At 41.4% G+C, this 20,807-nt stretch overlaps 1 protein-coding gene across 2 annotated transcripts; it reads right to left on the bottom strand.

Moving 5' to 3' along the window:
• On the bottom strand, positions 1–20,452 carry LOC135553669 (beta-1,4 N-acetylgalactosaminyltransferase 2-like). Of its 2 annotated transcripts, none has more exons than XM_064985625.1 (11): positions 20,390–20,452; positions 14,111–14,256; positions 13,737–13,880; positions 13,303–13,409; positions 13,118–13,155; positions 10,844–11,021; positions 10,658–10,744; positions 7,476–7,657; positions 5,255–5,398; positions 4,158–4,389; positions 1–665 (listed from the first exon to the last, which is right to left on the bottom strand). In XM_064985625.1, exons 2-11 carry the CDS (start codon positions 14,254–14,256, stop codon positions 481–483), a joined length of 1,443 nt encoding a protein of 480 aa, XP_064841697.1. In that variant the 5' UTR covers positions 20,390–20,452; the 3' UTR covers positions 1–480. The 2 variants fall into 2 exon arrangements, with proteins under 2 accessions (XP_064841697.1, XP_064841696.1); XM_064985624.1 differs by having other exon boundaries at positions 13,737–13,883.
• Between the last annotated feature and the right edge of the window lie 355 nt (positions 20,453–20,807).

The following is a 20,807-nucleotide window of genomic DNA, read 5'->3' on the forward strand; positions in this document are numbered from 1 at the left end:
TGTTCAAACACATTTTCTTTAATTTCAACAAGGTCACTTCACCACACATCAATCACCAGTCCATTACTTTTTATTTCAAACATGTGCTTTACTTCAAAGAGACAGGTGCCCTATCAATTTACACAAGCACACCAGAAATAGCGAGAACATCCAGACAGGATATCCTTAAAAGGGCATAAACACAGGACACAGAAATAACTCAGAAATCACTTTTTGACCACAACTGTCTACTATATACTCTTTATCACTCCTGTGAGCACAGAACTCAGTAGAGGAGAAAGTACCTAGAGCAACAGTTTCAGACCGTTCTAAATGTGACTCTAAAACCTATTTTTTCACAAACGGTCCAAAAAAAAAAAGATACTGGTTTCGTTGCATCATACTCATTTGCTTCCTGTACATTTTTTGAAGAGAACTGCAACACTACAGACGGGATGCCGCGATTACACATTTGACATTTTCACTGTAATTCTTTGTAAACTATCCATAACGGATACATTTCAGGTGGTTCTTGAAGAAGTGGTGGGCTAATTTGTCTTCTACATCTTTTGAGTTTTGACGTCGGAACGATGAGTACTTTGCGTTTGCAATTTTGGGTTGGTGGCCGATGCTGACATGACTACAGCTGGCAACCAGCAAACTGCCCAACCCATCCATGAAGAACTCTGAAACAGACATATGGACAGGGAAAATGGAATGGAGAAAAGATGAATTACCAAAGACAGCAGTGCCTTAAGCGTAAGAACAGCAACATGGGTTTAAAAAAGTAACATCTATAGAAACAATTGACTTTTTCAAAACTTAACACACGTAACCGAATTTGTCCATTTGTCTTGACACAGCTTTCCAGATTTCCTACTGACATAGTTTATAGACTTGCTGCAATCTGTCGATGTGCCATTGAGCAAAGCACCTAACCGCTCCTGCAAGTTACTCTGGATAAGAGTGTCGGCTAAATTACTCAAATGTAAAATATGTGCAAAGGTTTATACAGGGATTTACCGGCCCTCTCAGCATAGGATGAACTTTAATGTCACTGGTGGGAAAAATTGTCTTAGACACACAGTACTGCTATATACAGTGCCTTGCGAAAGTATTCGGCGACCTTTTGCCACATTTCAGGCTTCAAACATAAAGATAAAGATTTTGCACGCCCAATTTTTCAGTTTTTGATTTATTAAAAAAGTTTGAAATATCCAATAAATGTCGTTCCACTTCATGATTGTGTCCCACTTGTTGTTGATTCTTCACAAAAAAATACAGTTTTATATCTTTATGTTTGAAGCCTGAAATGTGGCAAAAGGTCGCAAAGTTCAAGGGGGGGGCAAATACTTTCGCAAGGCACTGTACAGTACAAACAGACTGAAAAATACACACATTATACAATACCGCCGCCATACACTTTGTTCACTTCTCATACTGTATATCTACATACAGATTGAGGTAGGAAGTTCACATACACTTAGGTTGGAGTCATTAAAACTTGTTTTTCAACCACTCCACAAATTTCTTGTTAACAAACTATAGTTTTGGCAAGTCGGTTAAGACATCTACTTTGTGCATGACAAGTAATTTTTCCAACAATTGTTTAGAGACAGATTATTTCACCGTATCACAATTCCAGTGGGTCAGAAGTTTACATGAACAAAGTTGACTGCCTTTAAATAGCTTGGAAAATTCCAGAAAATTATGTCATGGCTTTAGAAGCTTCTGAGTCAGTGCCTCTTACTTGACATCATGGGAAAGTCAAAATAAATCAGCAAAGACCTCAGGAAAAATGATTATAGACCTCCACAAGTCTGGTTCATCCTTGGGAGCAATTTCCAAACGCCTGTAGGTAACACGTTTATCTGTACAAACAATAGTACGCAAGTACAAACACCATGGGACCACGCAGCCGTCATACCGCTCAGGAAAAAGCGTTCTGTCTCCTAGAGATGAACATACTCTTTTCGCACCAAAGTATCCACAGTAAAAACAAGTCCTATATCGAAGAAGCCACTTCTCCAAAACCGCCATAAAAAGCCAGACTACGGTTTGCAACTGTACATGGGGACAAAGATCTCACTTTTTGGAGAAATGTCCTCTGGTCTGATGAAACAAACATAGAACTGTCATTGTTATGTTTGGAGGAAAAAGGGGGAGGCTTCCAAGTCGAAGAAAACCATCCCAACCATGAAGCACGGGGGTGTCAGCATCATGTTGTGGGGGTGCATTGCTGCAGGAAGGACTGGTGCACTTCACAAAATAGATGGCATCATGAGGAAAAATTATGTGGATATATTGAAGCAACATCAAGATATCAGTCAGAAAGTTAAAGCTTGGCCGCAAATGGGTCTTCCAAATGGACAATGACCCCAAGCATACCTCCAAAGTTGTTGCAAAATGGCTTAAGGACAACAATGTCAAGGTATTGGAGGGGCCATCAAAGCCCTGACCTCAAATCCAATAGAAAATATGTGGGCAGAACTGAAAAAGCATGTGCAAGCAAGGAGGCCTACAAACCTGACTCAGTTACACAAGCTCTATCAGGAGGAATGGGCCAAAATTCACCCAACTTATTGTTGGAAGCTTATGGAAGGCTACCTGGAACGTTTGATCCAAGTTAAACATTTTAAAGGAAATGCTTCCAAATGCTAATTGAGTGTTATGTAAACTTCTGACCCACTGGGAATGTGATGAAATAAATGACTCTACTATTATTCTGACATTTCACATTCTTAAAATAAAAGTGGTGATTCTAACTGACCTAAGATAGGGAACTTTTAATAGGATTAAATGTCAGGAATTGTGAAAAACTGAGTTTAAAAGTATTTGGGTAAGGTGTATGTACACTTCCGTCTTCAACTGTACATAACACATACTGGCCAAGTCTCCCTCCTAAAATAATCAAGAAGCTAAACAACTAATATGTAAACAGTACCAGTCAAAAGTTTGGAGACACCTACTCATTCAAGTTTTAGTTTTTACTATATTGTAGAATAGCGAAGACATCAAAACAATGAAATAACACGTATGGAATCATGTAGTAACAAATCCAAATATATTTTTCAAAGTAGCCACCCTTTGCCTTGTTGACAGCTTTGCACACTCTTAACCAGCTTCACCTGGAATGCCTGTCCAACAGTCTTGAAGGAGTTCCCACATATGCTGTGCACTTGTTGGCTGCTTTTCCTTCACTCTGCGGTCCAACTCGTCGCTCGCGTTTCTTGGTCCCACATCTTCTTCTAATTGGTGTCCCCTTTAGTAGTGGTTTCTTTGCAGCAATTCGACCATGAAGGCCTGATTCACAGTCTCCCCTGAACAGTTGATGTTGAGATGTGTCTGTTACTTCAACTCTGAAGCATTTATTTGGGCTGCAAATTCTAAGGCTGGTAACTGAAATTAAATTATTCTCTGCAGCAGAGGTAACTCTGGGTCATCCTTTCCTGTGGCGGTCCTCATGAGAGCCAGTGTTGTCATAGTGCTTGATGGTTTTTGCGACTGCACTTGAAGAAACTTTCAAAGTTCTTGAAATTTTCCATATTGACTGACAGTCATATCTTAAAGTAATGATGCACTGCCATTTCTCTTTGCTTATTTGAGCTGTTCTTGCCATAATATGGACTTGGTCTTTTACCAAATAGGGCTATCTTCTGTATACCAATCCTACCATGTCACAACCCAACTGATTGACTCAAATATTTTCTTAACTCTTCTTGAACTGCATTGTTGGTTAAGGGCTTGTAGGTAAGCATTCCACCGTTTGTACTCTGCGCATGTGACAAAGTTTGATTTGATTTCCACAAATTCACTGTTAAACAAAGCACACCTGTTAATTGAAATGCATTCCAGGAAGCTGGTTGAGGGAATGCCAAGAGTGTGCAAAGCTGTCAAGGCAAATGGTGGTTACTTTTGAAGAATATAAAATACATTGATTTATTTAACACTTTTTTTTGGTTATTTCACTGTTTTGATATCTTCACTATTATTGTACATTGTAAAAAATACCCTGGAATGAGTAGGTGTCCAAACTTGACTGGTACTGTATGTATATAAAATAAAATAAAAAAGTATCCCATCAAATGGAGCTCTTCAGACCTCAGCGAGACTTCCTGGATAAATAAAGTTTAAATATATGTAAAAAAATAAAAATAAACCAACAAAAAAAAGCCAACCTGAATGCGCCACTCTCTTCAGCCGGGGGTCAAAACCCACTTTGCGCACAGCGTCGGTGCGACCGAGGAATAAGTTGACCACCCCACTGGTGAAGGAGCAGGTAGGGAAGCCTGGAACAGGTTGGTATTTCACTGCACCTTTTCTGTTCAGACAACCCCCGTCCTCCCCATTACCCTCCTCGTACACCAAAGAGAAGTAGAACTGGCCATGGCCCGCCACAGAGCCGCCCACCTGATCACAGGGGGCAGAGAACAGAGCAGATCCACATGTAGTAATAATATTTATTATTCTTCATTTCATTTGTAAAGCACATCTCAGTCCCAATGCGTAGAAAAAATTGAATATAAACAATCCAATACACAGAACATAGGAAAAATTAAAAAAGAAAAATGTGTATCTAGAACCTAAAAAGAGTTATTCTGCTGTACTTATAGGAGAACCCTTTGAGTAACTACTTTTAGTTATTGGTAGAACCCTTTTCGGTTATATGCAGAAACCGTTTTACAGAGGGTTCTACATGGAACCCAAAACAGGTCATCCTATGGGGACAGCTGAAGAACCCTTTTGGAACCCTTTCCCCCCCAAGAGCGTGGAACACAGACAACAAGCAAAGCTATATTCATGTGTTGTCAGATCCAGAGGGCATGAAAAAAAGATTTAGCAGAGGTCTTTGAAAGCTTTCCTGAACAGCAGGTTATTGACCTGTGCCTTAAATAAGGACAGAGACTCTGCAGCCCTGACAGTGTATGGAAGTACGTTCCACAGCCACAGAGCCGCTCAACTGAAAGCCCTGCCACATAGTAATTAGTCTGCTGAAGGGCTGCTGAAGGGAGAGGGTCCTGGAGGAGGGTAATGTGCGTGTGGGGCAGGAGGGTAGAATGACGTCAGACAGGTACTTGGATCCAGAGTTGTGGATAACTTAGTTGGTCTGAAGCAGGATTTTTTATTTTTCACAACATCAATATTGCGAAGAGAAAGTGTTGATTGAGAGCTGTGCTGATTGACTGAATTCCAGCCCCAGTCTAAGCAAAACAGGTAATACTTGTTCTAGCCTGGTGACATATCGGGGGAATCAGGCTACAGTTACGCTGCTCACCACATCTAGTTCTGGTGTGGCCTCCATCACCTCCACCAGATTCTCGATCTTGGTTTTGTCTGTGAATAGGAAGTCGTCATCGACCCAGAGGAAGTATTTGGTCGTGACCTGAGAGACAGCCAGGTTCCTGCCAGCAAACCAGCCCTTTTGGGAAGGAAAATGTCCTCAAAATTACTTTGTAATCTGTGATGAAAATATCCTATAAAAAGAATGGTAAACTTGTTAACAGCAGAATGTGTTCCCGACTCAACAGTTCATCATCAAAAGTCTGTGGGTGCAGGGTTCTAAAGGCATACAGATGTAGGATCTTAATTTGACCAGCACTGTCGTCGCAAAATAGTCCTGCAGCAAAGGGAGTTGATCGTTTAGTACATAAAATGTTGCTTGATATGTGGTTAGGGTATTAGCTGGCTAAAATTACACTACATAAGAAGTGCAACGCGGTTAATAAAACCATGTGTTAGTACGGGTTTTCAGTGGATTTATGCAAATCCCAAAGCGCATCTGTATTTTCTTACGGTGCGTGAAAATTCACAGCAACAGTGATCAAATTAAGATCCTTCACCTGTATAACATAGGAAAGGAAACACTGCCCTTACTGATACAGAATGTTCTTCAGCAGCTGCAGATGTCTAACAAATGGACGGGTTCTGCCGACAACCATTAGCGGTAGGAGAACAATTGGCATACACCTATTATTTCTAGCTTATGCCACATTGTCCGACTGCTTTTCTTCACATTTAACATTTCCTATGTACATGATTTTTTTTAAAGACTAACAATTCCATAACAGCTTCACAATGGTTGGCCAGGTGAAAGCTATGATCCCTTATTGAGGTCACTTGTTAAATCCACGAGTATGTTTACATGCACACTAATAATTGGATATTAAACTGATTATGGTAGTAGGCAGATTATGCAATAGTCATGTAAAATAGTCACCTTACTCTGTTTATCTTAAAATCGGCGTCAGGTCAAAATCGAAGTAAGCATAGGCCGATTAAGACTCCTGTTTTTCTGAGCAATCTTTCAAATGATTAGGACATGTAAACACCTTCAGCGTACCAGAGGTATTGGATCTGTGCATGTGATACCACCAGCCGAGCAAGCCTTCCTCTTTCGCGCAAGTGAAGTGTGTTCGGGAACAACAATGTATGGCTCTTAGGAAGTAGTTCACATACAAACTTTATATGTCAGAACTCCGAATAAAACATGCTTCCCAAAAACAGGATGCTCGCTGTGGTAGAACGTTTTTCTTTGATGGGCGTTTGTCTGCATTCATCAAAGTAGCATTAGGTAGCCTGATTTCAGGTGTGTCCATGTAAACAGGATTGTTATGGAAATCGTTCTTACAAAGCATGTGAATGTCTTAATCAAACTATTATATTAAGGGGGGAGTGCAACTCAATATTAGGAAGGTGTTCTTTATGTTTTGTACACTAAGTGACAGTGGAGGCTGGTGGGAGGAGTTATATGATGGGCTCATTGTAATAGCTAGAATTGGACTAATTAATTTCATTCCAGCCATTACAATGAGCCTGTCCTGCTATAGCTCCTCACACCAGCCTCCACTGCTCAGTATATATTGACAGTCGATGAGAAAATGAGAAAAACGTATGTGACGTCATGTAAATAAACGTGCATGCTTACGAAGGCTATTGCCTAAACCTGCTCATTTGACTGACTGCTGCCGATAATGACAATTCAAACTTCAAGGCTTTGGTGGTTGTCTGCGTTCTTCCCAAGTGTATTTTTATTCAAATCCAGTGTGGCCGACTGGAGTTCGTTACAGATGTAGGATCTTAATTTGATTACTCATTTGTTGCTGAGAATTTGCTGCACAGCTAACGTTTGTAATTTGCACTTCAAAACTTGCCCCAACCAAAAAAAAAGCATCAACCCCTACAAAAATGTTCATTAATTATAATCCACATTTCCTGTTGCTGCAGGATTATTTTCCTGCTGTAGCAAACTGGCTCAAATTAAGATCCTACATCTGTAAGTGTAAGTCTATGGCAGGTTGCCCTTATTGCACAGATCTGCTCCTGGAGACAAATGCATACACCTGGGTTAATTAATAACTGACAATAACATTTCAATAAAATGTTATTTCTATTCCTTTCAACTCAGAAATTCAATCACACATGCATTTTATGTCCATCATCAATTCACGTTGAATGTCCACTTTGAGGTTTTCAATTTGACCAAAACCAGCTTGTACCTGTGCTGGGGGCATGATGTACTGCTCAATGTTGGAGCCGTTCACTTTCTGTGGCTCCAGGCTGTCGTCGGCGATGATGATTTTGATGTCCTTGTAATAGGTCCTTATGCTACTGATGAGGACCTGCAGCTCGGTGTATCTCAGAAACGTCTTGGTGACGATGGTCACCCGGTAGTTGATATCTGCAATGAGAGAATCTCTGGTTTAATGCAGCGACATCCGAGATCCTACTGCAATTGGAGGTGGATATGTGTTTGATTTGTATAATGAAAAAAATATAACCGTAACATGTAAGTGTTGGTCCCATGTTTCATGCGCTGAAATAAAATAAGTTTTCCATACACACAAGAGTATTTCTCTCAAATGTGCACAAATTTGTTTACATCCCTAATAGAGCACATCTCCTTTTCCAAGACAATCCATCCACCTGACAGGTGTGGCATATCAAGAAGCTGATTAAACAGCATGATCATTACACAGGGGCACCTTATGCTTGAGACAATAAAAGGCTACAAAAATTAGCAGTTTTGTCACACATCACAATGCCACAGATGTCTCAAGTTGAGGGAGCGTAAAATTGGCATGCTGACCGCAGGAATGTCCATCAGAGCTGTTGACAGAATTGAATGTTAATTTCTCTACCATAAGCCGCCTCCGTCATTCTACAGAATTTGTCAGTACAGCCAACCGGCCTCACAACAGCAGACCACATGTAACCATGCCAGCCCAGGATCTCCACATCTGGCTTCTTCACCTGCAGGATCGTCTGAGACCAGCCACCCAGACAGCTGATGAAACTGTGGGTTTGCACAACTGAAGAATTTCTACACAAACTGTAAGAAACCGCCTCAGGGAAGCGCATCTTCATGCTCGCTGTCCTCACCAGCGTCTCGACCTGACTGCAGTTTGGCGTCGTCACCAACTTCTGTGGGCAAATGCTCACCTTCCATGGCCACTGGCATGCTGGAAAAGTATGCTCTTCATGGATTAATCCTGGTTTCAACTGTACTGGGCAGACGGCGTTGTGTGGACGAGCGGTTTGCTGATGTCAACGTTGTGAACAAAGTGCCACATGGTGGCGGCGGGGTTATGGTATGGGCAGGCATAAGCTACGAACACAATTGCATTTTATCGATGGCCATTTTAAATGGACAGAGATAGCGTGATGAGATCCTGAGGCCCATTGTTGTGACACTCACCGCCATCACCTCATGTTTGATAATGTACAGCCCCATGTCACAAGGATTATAAAGCACAGCCCCATGTCGCAAGGATCTGTACACAATTCCTGGAAGCTGAAAATACCCCAGTTCTTCCATGGCCTGAATACTCACCATATGTCACCCGCTGAGCATATTTGGGATGCTGTGGATCGACGGGTACGACAGTGTGTTCTAGTTCCCGCCAATATCCAGCAACTTCGCACTGCCATTGACGAGGAGTGGGACAGCATTTCACAGGCCACAATGAACAACCTGATCAACTCTATGCAAAGTGGATGTGTGACGCTGCAAATTGCAAATGTTGGTCAAATCAGATACTGATTTGTTTACTGATCCACAACCTACTTTTTTTTAAATGAAGGCATCTCTGCCCAACAATGCATATCTGTTTTCTCAGTCATGTGAAATCCCGTATCAAGGGTCCTTTTAAGGTTTTATACACAATGTTTGAAAGTGGTAGGCACCAATATTGATAATTCAATAAGATTATGATAACAGGGAGAATAAACCAATATGAAAGTTAACCTACACTATTATGTAAAAAAAAGCATACATTACTGTCCCTGCATGCACAAACCCTGCTCACTGACCTTTACATTACGAACGTCTATATAATAATATGTTACCAGAGGGCCCCCCGGGTGGCGCAGTGGTTAAGGGCCACCAGAGACTCTGGGTTCGCGCCCAGGCTCTGTCGTAACCGACCACGACCGGGAGGTCCGTGGGGCCTAGCGTCGTCCGGGTTAGGGAGGGTTTGGCCGGTAGGGATATCCTTGTCTCATCGCGCACCAGCGACACCTGTGGCGGGCTGAGCACAGTGCACCCAGCCCGCAGTGCACCCAGCCCGTAACCAAGGTTGCCAGGTGCACGGTGTTTCCTCCGACACATTGGTGCCGCTGGCTTCCGGGTCGGATGCGCGCTGTGTTAAGAAGCTGTGCGGCTTGGTTGGGTTGTGTATCGGAGGACGCATGACTTTCAACCTTCGTCTCTCCCGAGCCCGTATGAGAGTTGTAGCGATGAGACAAGATAGTAGCTACTAACAATTGGGGAGAAAAAGGGGTCAAATTCAACAACAACAAAAAATGTTACCAGACAACTTCAATTTTATTTAACATCTGGCTTCCACACAGACTGTTCCTACAGACTGTTATATATTATGGTTTTTTTGTTGCTTAAGAAGCAGTGGCATCATGAACTTGACCAAATACCAGGATATCAAGGATCTGTAAAAGACTCTGTATGGAGGAATGGTCTCAGATCCCTCCCAATGCGCTCTCCAAACTCACAAAGCATTTTAGAAAAAGTCTGTCATTATGCTCAAGTCTTTTTTTTCCTTCTTAAATCTATTTCTGAGCAGTTGTATTACTATAAAATAACAATCTCTCTTTTCTTGCATACAATATACAGCAACTCTGTTTTTTTAATTTTGTAGTCTTTTTAGCTCATCTTTATCAAAAAGGTGCTAATAATTTGTCCTGGCTATGTCAATACAGCAACATTGCTGATAGCAGTTAGGTGATGGCAGGTTGAAGTTGGTAAGCCAGCAGAGTTTGGGCTCATGATGAAGATGCTTTAAAAGCTCCACTTTTCAGGAATGGAGGAAGTAGGGTCATGGAAGGTTGAATTTGGCAAAGCTGACAGCATGTTTGCTCTGCTTTCATATTGTCATTATATACACGAGGGGTGATGTCATAATTCCTCCTGATGACCTAATCTTGGTACCTGACAATAGCGCTAAGTTTTGCCGTTTTAAAGACGCAGCCATTTGCACATATCTGTAGAAGCTTCATGACCAAAAACAACAAATTAACAATCACATTATCTTTAGTGTACCCTTTATGTCTATCCCACCACTCTGATCCCGAGTCTTGATCCTCCCCCTACGGTTGATTCATTATCCCCAATTTCACTCTTCAGATACTGTCTACAATACAAGGGAATAAAAAGGGGGCCTCTCACCGTTTCCTATGTCATATAAAACAGGCATTGATGTCTGCTGGATGACAATGGGGAAGACAGCCTCATGATGTTCAAACGTGAAGTGAGCTGTTGAAAGAGCAGGGACGGGTGGTGTCACATGAGGGTCTCAGATCATGTGGAGAGGAAGACATGGGTATGGTAGGAAAGCTGGATCTATGGCCTTACCCAAGTCTCCAGTCCTCATCCGATACACAGTGCTGGTGTAGGTCATTCGTCCCAGAAGATTGTTGAGGTCAGATAGGCTGGTAGACTGGACAGTGATCTCTTTCTCTCCCTGTCCCTCTTGGTCTCCCTCTTCAAGGGCCTTGATGGCCAGGACACCACTGGACACACGCAGAGTCACCTGCAGGTACATAACACCATAGCGTTTTCATAGACTCAGGCCAAAGGTTGAGCAGATGGACCATTTTCCACTTCTATGGAACTTATGTGATTGTACAGTTGTTGAATCAATGTGGTTCCTGTTAGCATCTGCATACTTCTTTTTCTAATCAATTAAGTTCCCGAGGGGTGTATTAAAAGTACATTTTGCTGTTAAAAGTTAAATTGAAGCAGAAAAACAATGAATTGAGATTTAGCGTTTAGATACACAGTTCAAAAATGATTTGCATCTTTTGGAGCACAAAACGTGTAAGCATTACTGTCATGGTAGACAAATGTGAAAAATAGGAGGATGATTTGTTCTACATGGTAAAACTTTCATTTGAACATGTGCCTTTAATATTTGTGAAACGGTCTGCGGATAGGCAGTTAACTAGGAAAACATTTGGGGGGGGGGGGGGAAACTTGTCAATCCTGTTCATTTCATTGCGGTCTCAAAAAGACATACCGTAACGAGGAATGAACCAGTGTGGCGGGAGAAAAAAAATAGCAGGTTAGGAAAACTAACGCGGCCAGTTAGGTGAATAAACGGAGCAAGTTCGAATGGCTTAGGGTTTGCTACAGTTGTCATGGGTCCACTAAATGAAACGGTTGTAGGCATACTCCATCCAGTCACAACGGTAGAAGAATGAACAAACCATCTGTGGGACAAATCATAAATATCATAATACTAGGATGAAAGTTACACAGGGTGAAAGTATCATGCCCATTTTCTCAGATAACTCAGAAGCTAGAATGCTGTAGTGGAAGTCAGCGCGACCATCGGACCCAGAAATGTTTGGTTTTTTTTGGTTGTAGAGATGTGCTTACATATGTCATTTTCTTAACCCATCTAGTGACTAAACGACAGCATAACTTGTAAGTATCATGTTAGCTAGTCTTGGGTGAGACGAAATTTCAACCGATGACCTGGAATAAAATAAACACGTTTAAGCACTGGCCATTGCCTCTTATAATTCATATTGCTTTCATAATGTTATCTAAATGTTTAAAGATGATATGACATCTTTAAAATAATGCCTTCATTTACTTGATTAGCTTCTCACAATATGATTTTATCGACAGGTTAGTGGTTAAAAATGTTATATTATATATAGCTATGATTCTGGGGGTCAATTACCTCAAGCATGATGAGTTTGCCATTTGTGAAGAGAATATAAATGTTTATTCTATTAAGTCACGAGGAGTACGCATGACAAGCCAACTGGCGCACATCTGATTTGTAGGGCTAAACATGAATAGTCATTTAACATTTTCATTAAAGAAATGTTGGTTAATATAGCTATTATGTGATAATTTTAGTCCGATTAATAGGCAAAATAAGTTTAAAAAAAAAATAGTGGTTGTGCGACATTGCGATTCTGACGCATGGTTAATTTTAATGAATTTCGAACCAATATATTTATTGAAGCGACACAAACAAGAAACTATGGCTGATAGTACCTTTGTTGAAAGTAAGGAGCATTACAAACCAAAAAAAATGTAAATAAGAGATATTGTGCACTTTCGGCCAGCTGTTAAATTTGCCCCAAGCACGTTTTAGTTTAGACGCGCCTGGCAGGTACAAAAGTAGTATTGTGATAGTTTCGTTTTCGGTCTTTATATTTTAAAATAATGTATGATAGACATTTAATTAGAGTTTATAATGGAATAGGTCATATATACTGTAAGTTGTTTATCATAAAATGTTTTTTTCTAGCACTATCGATCTGCATAAATAGCAAAAAAATAAATAAAAAAGTGTTACTTTCATCCCCGTTCTCCCCTACATGAAGTAAAAGCTAAGCAGAAAATGGTAGATGACACCTGATGTAAAGAACCACCACCAAAAAGAGCAGGTAACTCTTAACATTAAGGGTAAAATTGACTTTGTTTTGTATCCTGCGTTTGTCTGAACACTGGCTTTAGCCATAACATACACTGCATAAGTCAATAAATATCCTTACTGTAAAGTCTTACCAGAGAGTCCAATCAAACACCAACAAAGAGGTGTTCATTACAACATGGAGAACAGAAGACCAATAACCCCCGTATACATTCAAAGCATTTCCAACCAACCTTGTAACTTTGTCTTTTTGCTGCATGGAGAGCTAAACCTGAAATAATATTTTTATTGCACAATTTAAATATTGAGTTACTAAATCTATTGTGTAACTGCTTTGCAAAGAACATACTATATATACACACACAGTTAGTCTATATTGATGGACGGCGCATAAACAAATGGCTATTGCATAGGCTACCTGGTATCAATGTCTTCTGAAGAGGGACAACATTGAACCCCTGGATTGGATATTGAAGAGGGGTGTTGGATGGAGCTAAAATAAGCCTGTTCAGACTGGAGCTTGTCCTAAGGGGATGATCAAATGGTCCCATTAATGTTTCCTGAGTACAGCACGTACAGTTGGCCGTGCGCATGTGCATATCTAAGGCATACCAATCCATTTGGTGAGTATTCTACCATTCTTGAAATGGAAGAATGTCATGTCCAGAAATGACCTGCTTGCCAGAGTAATGGAATTGCAATAAACTAACTCCAGTTGGCTTGAAATGTTAATGGGTGGCGGTCACGAGTGTTGCGAAGCACAGGTCTCGTGTTTGTGCCGGGGGGGGGGAGTCCTCGCTAAGCTACGTGATTTCCGTAACACCAGGTTACATCTGTAGTATTTGCACCCACCTGATATGATGCTTCCTGTACTCCTCAGCTCTTCGTTTGACTATGTCATCATACCGGTCTTTTGGAAGGTGATCTTTCAGTACCAACACTCCGCCTCCCTGACAGGTGCAATTGGGTTGTCTGAGACTGGTGGATGGTACGGCTCTACTGATTCGCAGGGACAAATAAAAACACAATCTGCAAGAACTGAAAATGTCCCATTGCTGAAGATAGAGGACCAATATACCATTTTAAAACTGGTACAGTACTTTATTGATTTTCGCGATGGCAGAACCGTCTTAAAAAAAAAACAAGTGTGTTTTCAGGCTTCACCATAACCGGTGAAAGTCTTCCAACTACAAGTTCAAACAAACAGTTGCTGATAAAGAAGGTACCTTATTTGCTGAGGAACTAATTGATCGGTGTGTTCTTCTGTTGTGCTATAGTGGTACATGAAGGAGTACATCACTGATGCGGACAGACAGAAAATAGCTAGGACAAGTACCTGCTTGCACCTTCCCATCTGTAGAAGACTGTCCATCTGTAGAAGACAAGAGCATCATATTCTGACCAGGGAAGCAATGTAAAAAATCTTGAAGTGGCTACCCACTGGGAACAAACTGGTTGAAATCAACGTGATGGTCATCATACAAAAAGTCATCAATCTAAAGAAAGACATTTCGTGGATTTCTTAACCTAAATCCAATGACATGGTTCCACGTTTTGTTGATTTCACTTTTAAAATTGCTTGTTGACAAACTCAATCACATGTACATCAAAACTAGACATCTGGGCCCCGTGGGTAATATGCTTTCTCACTTATTATTAATTACTGCTCTGAGACATGAGCCTGCAACTACCATCTCTCCAGAGTTGTACTTCATCATTTATTTAATTATAGAATCATAGCCATGGGAAGGGCATTGGTGGTGCTGCATCAGCACCCCGGATACTTTGAAATACATTTGCCTGTAATTTAGCCACAGAGGATCAATAGATTACAAAATAAATCAAGTATAGCCTAGCTGTGGGTTGTGTATAACCCAATCACAATGCATTGCTTACAGTCGGGAACGCATGGCAAATCTGTCAGTGAACAGCATGCAGCCAAAACAGGCCTTTTGCAATATTTCAAATGCAATTGTGGGATGGCACAGGTTGGGAAAGCAAATGGCTCCTGCTGAAACAAAAATGATTAAAAGCCTATCTTGAGAGAGATAGGCTTTTGGCAGGAGCCATTCGGCTATCGTCAGTGAGTGAGCTGCACATCATTGGGTGAGTCATTGAAACTGGAAAGTGGTTTGATGACTATCATTTCCTCCTCATATCAAATGTTATTGGTCACATCCACATATTTTGCAGATGTTATTGCAGAAACATTAATATGTTGTACTTCCGGCACCGACAGAGATGGCCGCCTCGCTTCGCATTCCTAGGAAACTATGCAGTTTTTTGTTTTTTTTATGTGTTATTTCTTACATTGGTACCCCAGGTCATCTTAGGTTTCATTACATACAGTCGAGAAGAAATACTGAATATAAGAGCAGCGTCAACTCACCATCAGTACGACCAAGAATATGACTTTCGCGAAGCAGATCATGTGTTCTGCCTTTCACCCAGGACAACGGAATGGATCCCAGCCGGCGACCCAAAAAAAACGACTTCGTAAAAGAGGGAAACGAAGCGGTCTTCTGGTCAGACTCCGGAGACGGGCACATCGTGCACCACTCCCTAGTATACTTCTCGCCAATATCCAGTCTCTTGACTACAAGGTTGATGAAATCCGAGCAAGTGTAGCATTCCAGAGGGACATCAGAGACTAACGTTCTTTGCTTCACGGAAACATGGCTCACTGGAGAGACGCTATCGGAGTCGATGCAGCCAGATGGTTTCTCCACGCATCGCGCCGACAGAAACAAACATCTTTCTGGTAAGAAGAGGAGCTGGGACGTATGCCTTATGGCTAACGAGACGTGGTGTGGTCACAAAAACATACAGGAACTCAAGTCCTTCTGTTCACCTGATTGAGAATTCCTCACAATCAAATGTCGTCCGCATTATCTACCAAGGGAATTCTCTTCGATTATAATCACAGCCGTATATATTCCCCCCCAAGCAGACACATCGATGGCTCTGAACAAACTTTATTTGACTCTTTGCAAACTGGAATCCATACATCCTGAGGCTGCATTCATTGAAGCTGGGGATTTTAACAAGGCTAATCTGAAAACAAGACTCCCTAAATTGTATCAGCATATCGATTGCGCAACCAGGGCTGGCAAAACCTTGGATCATTGCTATTCTAACTTCCGCAACGCATATAAGGCCCTGTCCCGCCATCCTTTCGGAAAAGCTGACCACGACTCCATTTTGTTGATCCCTGCCTACAGACAGAAACTAAAACAAGAAGCTCCCACGCTGAGGTCTGTCCAACGCTGGTCCGACCAATCTGATTCCACACTCCAAGACTGCTTCCATAACGTGGAATGGGATATGTTTCGTATTGCGTCAGACAACAACATTGACGAATACGCTGATTCGGTGTGCGAGTTCATTAGAACGTGCGTTGAAGATGTCGTTCCCATAGCAACGATTAAAACATTCCCAAACCAGAAAGTGTGGATTGCTGGCAGCATACGCGTGAAACTGAAAGCGCGAACCACTGCTTTTAATCAGGGCAAGGTGACCGGAAACATGACCGAATACAAACAGTGTAGCTATTCCCTCCGCAAGGCAATCAAACAAGCTAAGCGTCAGTATAGAGACAAAGTAGAATCTCAATTCAACGGCTCAGACACAAGAGGTATGTGGCAGGGTCTACAGTCAATCACGGATTACAAAAAGAAAACCAGCCCCGTCACGGACCAGGATGTCTTGCTCCCAGGCAGACTAAATAACTTTTTTGCCCGCTTTGAGGACAATACAGTGCCACTGACACGGCCTGCAACCAAAACATGCGGACTCTCCTTCACTGCAGCCAAGGTGAGTAAAACATTTAAACGTGTTAACCCTCGCAAGGCTGCAGGCCCAGACGGCATCCCCAGTCGCGCCCTCAGAGCATGCGCAGACCAGCTGGCTGGTGTGTTTACAGACATATTCAATCAATCCCTATCCCAGTCTGCTGTTCCCACATGCTTCAAGAGGGCCACCATTGTTCCTGTTCCCAAGAAAGCGAAGGTAACTGAGCTAAACGACTACCACCCCGTAGCACTCACTTCCGTCATCATGAAGTGCTTTGAGAGACTAGTCAAAGACCATATCACCTCCACCCTACCTGACACCCTAGACCCACTCCAATTTGCTTACCGCCCAAATAGGTCCACAGACGATGCAATCTCAACCACACTGCACACTGCCCTAACCCATCTGGACAAGAGGAATACCTATGTGAGAATGCTGTTCATCGACTACAGCTCGGCATTTAACACCATAGTACCCTCCAAGCTCGTCATCAAGCTCGGGACCCTGGGTCTAGACCCCGCCCTGTGCAACTGGGTACTGGACTTCCTGACGGGCCGCCCCCAGGTGGTGAGGGGAGGCAACAACATCTCCACCCCGCTGATCCTCAACACTGGGGCCCCACAAGGGTGCGTTCTGAGCCCTCTCCTGTACTCCCTGTTCACCCACGACTACGTGACCACGCATGCCTCCAACTCAATCATCAAGTTTGCGGACGACACAACAGTGGTAGGCTTGATTACCAACAACGACGAGACGGCCTACAGGGAGGAGGTGAGGGCCCTCGGAGTGTGGTGTCAGGAAAATAACCTCACACTCAACATCAACAAAACTAAGGAGATGATTGTGGACTTCAGGAAAAAGCAGAGGGAACACCCCCCTATCCACATCGATGGAACAGTAGTGGAGAGGGTAGTAAGTTTTAAGTTCCTCGGCATACACATCACAGACAAACTTAATTGGTCCACCCACACAGACAGCATCGTCAAGAAGGCGCAGCAGCGCCTCTTCAACCTCAGGAGGCTGAAGAAATTTGGCTTGTTACCAAAAGCACTCACAAACTTCTACAGATGCACAATCGAGAGCATCCTGGCGGGCTGTATCACCGCCTGGTAAGGCAACTGCTCCTCCCACAACCGTAAGGCTCTCCAGAGGGTAGTGAGGTCTGCACAACGCATCACCGGGGGCAAACTACCTGCCCTCCAGGACACCTACACCACCCGATGTTACAGGAAGGCCATAAAGATCATCAAGGACAACCACCCGAGCCACTGCCTGTTCACCCCGCTATCATCCAGAAGGCGAGGTCAGTACAGGTGCATCAAAGCTGGGACCGAGAGACTGAAAAACAGCTTCTAGCTCAAGGCCATCAGACTGTTAAACAGCCACCACTAACATTGAGTGGCTGCTGCCAACACACTGACTCAACTCCAGCCACTTTAATAATGGGAATTGATGGGAAATGATGTAAAATATATCACTAGCCACTTTAAACAATCCTACCTAATATAATGTTCACATACGTATACATATGAGATGAATAATGTAGGGTATAATACTGTACTCTATATCATCTACATCTATCATCTACTTTATGTAATACATGTATCACTAGCCACTTTGTTTACATACTCATCTCATATGTATATACTGTACTCGATACCATCTACTGTATCTTGCCTATGCTGCTCTGTACCATCACTCATTCATATATCTTTTTAATGTACATATTCTTTATCTCTTTACACTTGTGTGTATAAGACAGTAGTTTTGGAATTGTTAGTTAGATTACTTGTTGGTTATTACTGCATTGTCGGGACTAGAAGCACAAGCATTTCGCTACACTCGCATGAACATCTGCTAACCATGTGTATGTGACAAATAAAATTTGATACATACAATAAGTATACAAACAGACAATGATAACATATGCTAGGGGGCACAACACATTACAGATTATACAAAGACCTCAAAAGATACACGTATTGACTGTTTTAACAGCTTTCTTATAGGAAGACTGGTCTTCATATACTGCTCGGATTCCTTATAGAAAACACGGAAGAGGTCACTCATAAAAAACATTTACTAATATGACATTTTACCATTAGCACAATTAGATTTATGAAAACCGAGCAGCACATTCGCCCATAATAAACAAAAGTCATCAAGAATATTAACAATTATAAATATCTTGCCGTAATGCCAAAACCGTTTCTGGATGCTCAACACAATGTGTTGTTAATGTTAATGTCTTTTTTGAGTTTCTTCAGGTAATGATTCGCAGGGTAATACTTATGGATCATTCTGAGAGACTTCTTTGACCATGTTAACAAGCAGGTTCTTATGTGGTGGTAATAACCATACTTTTCCACAACAGAAATGATTGACAAATGTATTCTAGTAAATTGTAACATAAGGAATATATACAGTATCCCTTTGAAATAAAGCACGTGTGGATCGGTTGTTCTGAGGAAGTAATGAGAAACAATTTATCCTATTGGAGAGTCACTTGGATTAATTGAGGGTAGCTCAAGAAGCTGAGGTCTGGTTCCACCTCTAAACAACATGAGTTCCAGATGGAATAGCGTCAAAGACTATGGCGAACTCTCTAGGTTTGAGCTATATTGTAACGAGATAAAACATTCCTCGTAATTGAATAACAATCCTTCTGCATTAAAAAGTTGACTCACCAGGAGGATATGAAAAAAAAGACTTGTTTATATACAAAATATCCTTACTGTTCCAAATTAAATACCTATGCGGGGGGAAGTACACACACACACACACACACACACACATATATAATGACCATGCGAGCCAATGAAAAGAAGATAATTTTGCAGGAATCTTATCAATGTAATAGTTACAAAGTAACATAAAATGGAAGCCGATATTTTTATTTGTCGAACGGCAGCCAAGGATCGATCATAATTTCACCAGAATAAGACCCTCGATATTTATTAGAGTATAAAACTCCATCACAAAATTTTCAAGACCCTGTGAAGTTCATAACATATTTTAAGCTAATAAACTGCATGCTTTCATGAGTCATAGTCGGGGTACAACACAACACCATCGCGTGACCCCATGTACAATATGATGGTTATTATATCAATAATTGCCGCATAAAAGGAGTTTCACCGCCATTTCTCGCAAAATTACCGAGACAAAAAGATCCTGCCTTGTCTAGTGTATTTTGTTTTTGTCGAAATTTGGAAAGTTTACCGGCAAATTTGCCTGTCAACATTTTTTATCCGACACAGGCTACTCACATAAAAAGGTTGGATGGAAAAGTAGTTAGTGAAGCTCCACGCACTTCTAGTGGTAGGCTACAATCTTATTTTAGGTTTGTGGAGATTTATATAAATTTGATTATTTTTTAAATCTACCGATTTTGAAGACTGGTTTGCAGATACTTATTGGATGGATAAACCCCACATGTAAATTGTATAGCCTAATGTAAATACAAAAAAAAGTTATAATATAGCCATAGCCCTGTAAATAGTAGGCTCCGCCAAATTCATGATATTAATAAACATTTACATTTGGATAAGACAATATGCAAATGTTTACTATTCATTTAATGAAAGTTCCGTATGTCTACTATAGGGCTAAATATATGCCTTGACGCATACTAGCCTACACAAACGGAAAGCATATATCAATTATGCGAACTACATTTTAAAACTGCTTAGTGAAAAGGCTAAAATACAAACCTTTTTGCACACAATTCTACGATGGTCCAATCATTTAACTTAAAAAAAAATAAAAAATAAAATCTACAGCAGATCTGATCAGAGGGTAAACCAAAGATTATGGATATATTGACAAGACACACGTCTCTCTGCCCTAACAATGAGTCGTTGTCAGCAAAGCAGCACAACGGCTGTAGAGGTCATTATTGTAACCCTATTTTGAATATTCGATGAGGTCGTTGACGTCAACCGCCTCTATTCAATGGAGAGAGATACTATTGTAACCCTTCAACAACAGAGCGATACGATCCTTGTTTCAGCATGCCTTATTGGAATGGATTTATTGATAATGTCTGTTGGAAAAAAGTTTGGATGTTGCCACACACATACCTACTTGTTAACAAAATTAAGGAAGTTTCCTTTAAAATTATTCATAAAT

This window comes from Oncorhynchus masou, chromosome 14 (genome assembly GCF_036934945.1).
Source record: "Oncorhynchus masou masou isolate Uvic2021 chromosome 14, UVic_Omas_1.1, whole genome shotgun sequence".
Lineage (NCBI taxonomy): Eukaryota > Metazoa > Chordata > Actinopteri > Salmoniformes > Salmonidae > Oncorhynchus > Oncorhynchus masou.

Excerpts from the sequence above, each read along its gene's own strand:
- LOC135553669 (XM_064985624.1), bottom strand. The coding sequence starts at position 14,256 with ATGGACAGTCTTCTACAGATGGGAAGGTGCAAGCAGGTACTTGTCCTA. Across the intron at positions 13,884-14,110 it reads TTAGTTCCTCAGCAAATAAG|TAGAGCCGTACCATCCACCA; the intron begins GTACCTTCTTTA and ends CCTGCGAATCAG. Across the intron at positions 11,022-13,117 it reads CAAAAAGACAAAGTTACAAG|GTGACTCTGCGTGTGTCCAG; the intron begins GTTGGTTGGAAA and ends ATGTACCTGCAG.